The sequence below is a fragment of the Mastomys coucha genome, unplaced genomic scaffold, assembly GCF_008632895.1.
Source record: "Mastomys coucha isolate ucsf_1 unplaced genomic scaffold, UCSF_Mcou_1 pScaffold20, whole genome shotgun sequence".
NCBI classification, from domain to species: Eukaryota; Metazoa; Chordata; class Mammalia; order Rodentia; family Muridae; genus Mastomys; species Mastomys coucha.
Window position 1 is genome coordinate 19,975,673 of NW_022196903.1, and position 4,347 is coordinate 19,980,019.

At 37.2% G+C, this 4,347-nt stretch overlaps 1 protein-coding gene across 5 annotated transcripts in view; it reads left to right on the forward strand.

Moving 5' to 3' along the window:
• The window catches only part of LOC116098027 (hyaluronidase PH-20), a 13,234-nt gene extending 9,513 nt beyond the window's left edge, over nucleotides 1-3,721 (forward strand). For all 5 annotated transcript variants that reach the window (XM_031380777.1, XM_031380778.1, XM_031380779.1 and 2 more), the window contains one exon: nucleotides 2,979-3,721. In XM_031380777.1, the coding sequence (XP_031236637.1) occupies nucleotides 2,979-3,473 (495 nt within the window). In that variant the 3' untranslated portion in view covers nucleotides 3,474-3,721. The remainder of the gene's footprint in view (nucleotides 1-2,978) is intronic.
• Nucleotides 3,722-4,347: the final 626 nt, after the last annotated feature.

Below are 4,347 nucleotides of genomic sequence, written 5' to 3' on the forward strand. Positions count from 1 at the left end.
AAATTTTGTTTTGTCATGGAATATCTTATTTTCTCCATCTATGGAAATTGAGAGTTTTGCTGGGTATATTAGCCTGGGCTGGCATTTGTGTTCTCTTAGGGTCTGAATAATATCTGCCCGGGATCTTCTAGCTTTCATAGTCTCTGGTGAGAAGTCTGGTGTAATTCTGATAGGCTTATCTTTATAGGTTACTTGACCTTTTCCCTTACTGCTTTTAAAATTCTCTCTTTGTTTAGGACATTTGGTGTTTTGATTATTATGTGACAGGAGGAATTTCTTTTCTGGCCCAGTCTATTTGGAGTTCTGTTGGCTTCTTGTATGATCATGGCCATCTCTTTCTTTAGGTTAGGGAAGTTTTCTTCTATAATTTTGTTGAAGATATTTACTGGATCATTACCTTGGGAGTCTTCACTCTCTTCTATACCTATTATCCTTAGGTTTGGTCTTCTAATTATGTTCTGGATTTCCTGGATGTTTTGGGTTAGGACCTTTTGCTTTTTGCATTTTCTTTGAGTGTTGTGTCAATGTTTTCTATGGTGTCTTCTGCCCCTGAGATTCTCTCTTCTATCTCTTGTATTCTATTGGTGATGCTTGCCTCTATGACTCCTGATCTCTTTCCTAAGTTTTCTACCTTTAGGGTTGTTTCCCTTTGTGATTTCTTTATTGTTTCTATTTCCATTTTTAGATCCTGGATAGTTTTGTTCATTTCCTTCACCTGTTTGATTGTGTTTTCCTGTAGTTCGTTAAGGGATGTTTTTTTTTTTTGAGACAGGGTTTCTCTGTGAAACCCTGTATTTCTTTAAGGGAGTTGTTTATGTCCTTCTTAATGCCCTCTATCATCATCATGAGACGTGATTTTGGGTCTGAATCTTGCTTTTCTGGTGTGATGGTGTGTCCAGAACTTGATATGGTGGAAGAATTGGGTTCAGATGATGCCAAGTAACCTTGGTTTCTGTTTCTGTTATGTTCTTATGCTTGCCTCCGGCCATCTGGTTATCTCTAATGCTACCTGCCCTGACTAAATCTGACTGGGGCCTGTTTTTCCTGTGATCCTGGTTGTGTCAGAACTCCTCAGAGTCAGGCTGTCTCTGTGATCCTGTGATTCTCTGATCCTGTGATCCTGGACTAATTAGAGCACCTGGGAATATAGCTTCTTCTGGAAATTATGGGACTTGCTTCAGAGTTTGTGCCCAAGGTCTGCTCAGGGCACCAGCCTAAACAGACCCAAAGGAACCTGTGCCACTGATCTGAAGGAGTTCCTGTGTACTTGGGTCCCGCTGGTCCCAGTTACTCCCAGTGTTGGCACAGATGTGTCTTCCTCACATCTGATCCTAGGATCCTGGGTGTGTTAGAGCACCTGGAAGTGGAGCTTCCTCTGGGTGTTGTGGGACTGGCTGTAGAATTGAGCCCAAAGTCTTCTTAGGGTACTGGCCCAGACAGATGGCCATTTTATTTTTATTTACTTATTTATTTTAGATTATACTATATAGATATAGAAAAAAATCTATGTAGATTTTTTAAACATTACATTATAATCCTATTTCTACCTTCCCTTTCCTCCCTGCAAACCCTCCTAAATACCCCTTTCTGTTCCTTAATATTAGTGACCTATTTTTCCATTAATTGTTACTGCATACATATCTACATACATATATATTCCTAAATATAACTCACTCAATCAACATAATATTACTTGTATATATGTTTTCAGAGTCTTATGTAGCATATGTTGGTTGTATTTGCTGGGTTGCTAAGGATGATTTTTAACTCATGATCCTTTGTATTCTCTTGGGATTACTGGAGTGTGTCATACACAAATGCACACACACACACATACACACACACACACACATACACACACATATACATGCATACATATGCTTTAGGGACTAGAGGGCAGTTATATTTGCCAGGCAATTATTGACTCAACCATAGAGAATGTCAATGCAAGGAAAATATCAAGTGGTGTAGATTCAAATCAGAGTGGCCAGGATTCTTTGCCTTTTTTTTTGCCAGTGTGATACCAAAGTCAATCCACTCACTAGAACTGTTCATCATGAGAGACTATGACTGTCTTTGATTTATTTTAAAGGCTAATGTCCAAATTTTAGAACATGGTACTGTTAAGATGGAGTACTTCTGGTTCTCCTCTCTGTAATCTACACTTTGCCGAGGAACTGTCATTATACATGTTTGACATCAGTTTTGGAGATATATTTAATGATATATAAACTCATCTGACAAATGAGAGTTTTTGTCTCACCTTTTTATGATTGAGAATTAGCTGAAGGAATGGTAGATACCATACCCATTTATCATTTATCTTCACAAAAACTCTATGAGTCAGGCTTCAAAGTGATCACTAATTTACAAGTGATGGAATTGAAGCATATCAAATAACTAACTTTCCTGATGTGATCCAGATAATAAACTAAGATTTAGAAAGGTTGTGAGGTGATGCACCTAACCTCAAGAGACTGGAGGCCTGAGGGAGCGTAGAGGACAGATAGGGTAGGGGTTGGGGACATCCTCATGGAGACAAGTGGGTGGGGAGGAGTTATGATGTATGGAATAGTTCAAGGGTGGACAGGGTGGGGGCAGACTAAAATCTGGAGTGTAAAAGAAAACCATTAAAAAAAAAAACGGTTGTGAGATATCCTAGGTTGTCAGACATGGTCGTTAATGAAGGCAAGTTAACCTCAAAGCCCATAGTCTTAACAGCTATAGCACTCCATTCTTTTGATTAATTTATGAATTATTGGGGAAAGTGAAGGCTAGGATAAGTTAAGCCTCAACTAATCAATTCTTCAGTAGCCTGATAAACATATACATTACAAAACTGTTGCTTGTTAAAGTGAAGAAGTATTTCCTACTACTTGTTAGGTCCAATGTTTCCTTCATCCTTAAGAGTTACTATAGTATATCTGTTCACATAAGAACTTGTACCTTATTATGATGACTGTCTTATTATTTTACAGGCAGGTTGTCCAATCCTACATAAATACATGCAGACGACCCTGAATCCATACATAGTCAACGTCACCCTAGCAGCCAAAATGTGCAGCCAAACACTTTGTAGTGAGAAAGGCGTGTGTTCAAGAAAAGAAGAAGGTTCAGACGTATATCTTCACTTGAACCCAAGTCATTTTGATATTAAATTAACAGAAACTGGAAAGTACGAAGTTCTTGGCAACCCTAGGGTTGGAGACTTGGAATACTTTTCTGAACATTTTAAATGCAGCTGTTTTAGCAGAATGACATGTGCGGAGACATCTGATATACAAATGGTACAAGATGTGAATGTGTGCATCGGTGACAATGTTTGTATCAAAGCCAGTGTAGAACCCAACCCAGCCTTCTACCTCTTACCTGGAAAAAGCCTTCTCTTTATGACAATACTTGCTCACATGCTGCACCATCTGCCACGAGATGTTTTTGATTTCCCACAGAAGATGCTCGTTAGTGCTCCTTAGTTTTCCCTATCTACAGCATTTGCTGTATTGTTATTGTTTCTTGCAGGCCTTAGTAACTGGGATCTTGAATGGGATTCTGTTTTGCAAAAGTAATTCAATTTTAATAATCAAGATTCTATTTTTGAATTTTAAAGACAAAATATATATTCTTCTACCAAAGACTGATTGCAAGCAAGGCTACTGTACTTAGAGTTTTGGTTTAAAGAGAATGAAGACCGAATAAAATAAAATGACTGCAAATTCATGTATTTTTAGTAGTCTGTCATTGCTTTAAATATGATCAAACAAATATGAAAATGAAAACTTTTTTTTAAAAATGGAATACCTCAAATCTGTTAGTGTACATAGAGAACTGTGGTTACTTCATGTTGAAAAATTTTTATAATTGTTTTACAGATAGTTCAAGTTTAAAATGATAATTCTATTTTTGTATGTGATTTAATATATTTTCAGTATTTAGTTTTATAAAGTACTGTAATTTTCTTTTCGTTCCTGATTGTCAAGTTTAATTTCTATACCTGAAAATGTTTTCTGCATTTGCCTGCCTTACAGTATTTGTGGAGCATTATCATTCTGATGTTTTGGGAAGATCAGTGCATTAACTCTGGAATATTTTGTTCCAGTTAATGATTGCAATGATAGCAAATGAGAAGTGTTCCCTTACCACCTGGGCTTTCTTAAACACTGCAGTCCCTGTCATCTGATGGCAGAAATATCAGTGTTCATATAGCTGGAACAGCACCTCATGTCTTATCAACTCCTTCCTCAAACACAAATTCAGTATCCCCAAGTCCAAGTGAAGTAGTGTATTCTTACTATCAGCAAATTTTCTATACATTTGAAGATGAAAGTAATGCATGTTGGAAAGACAATA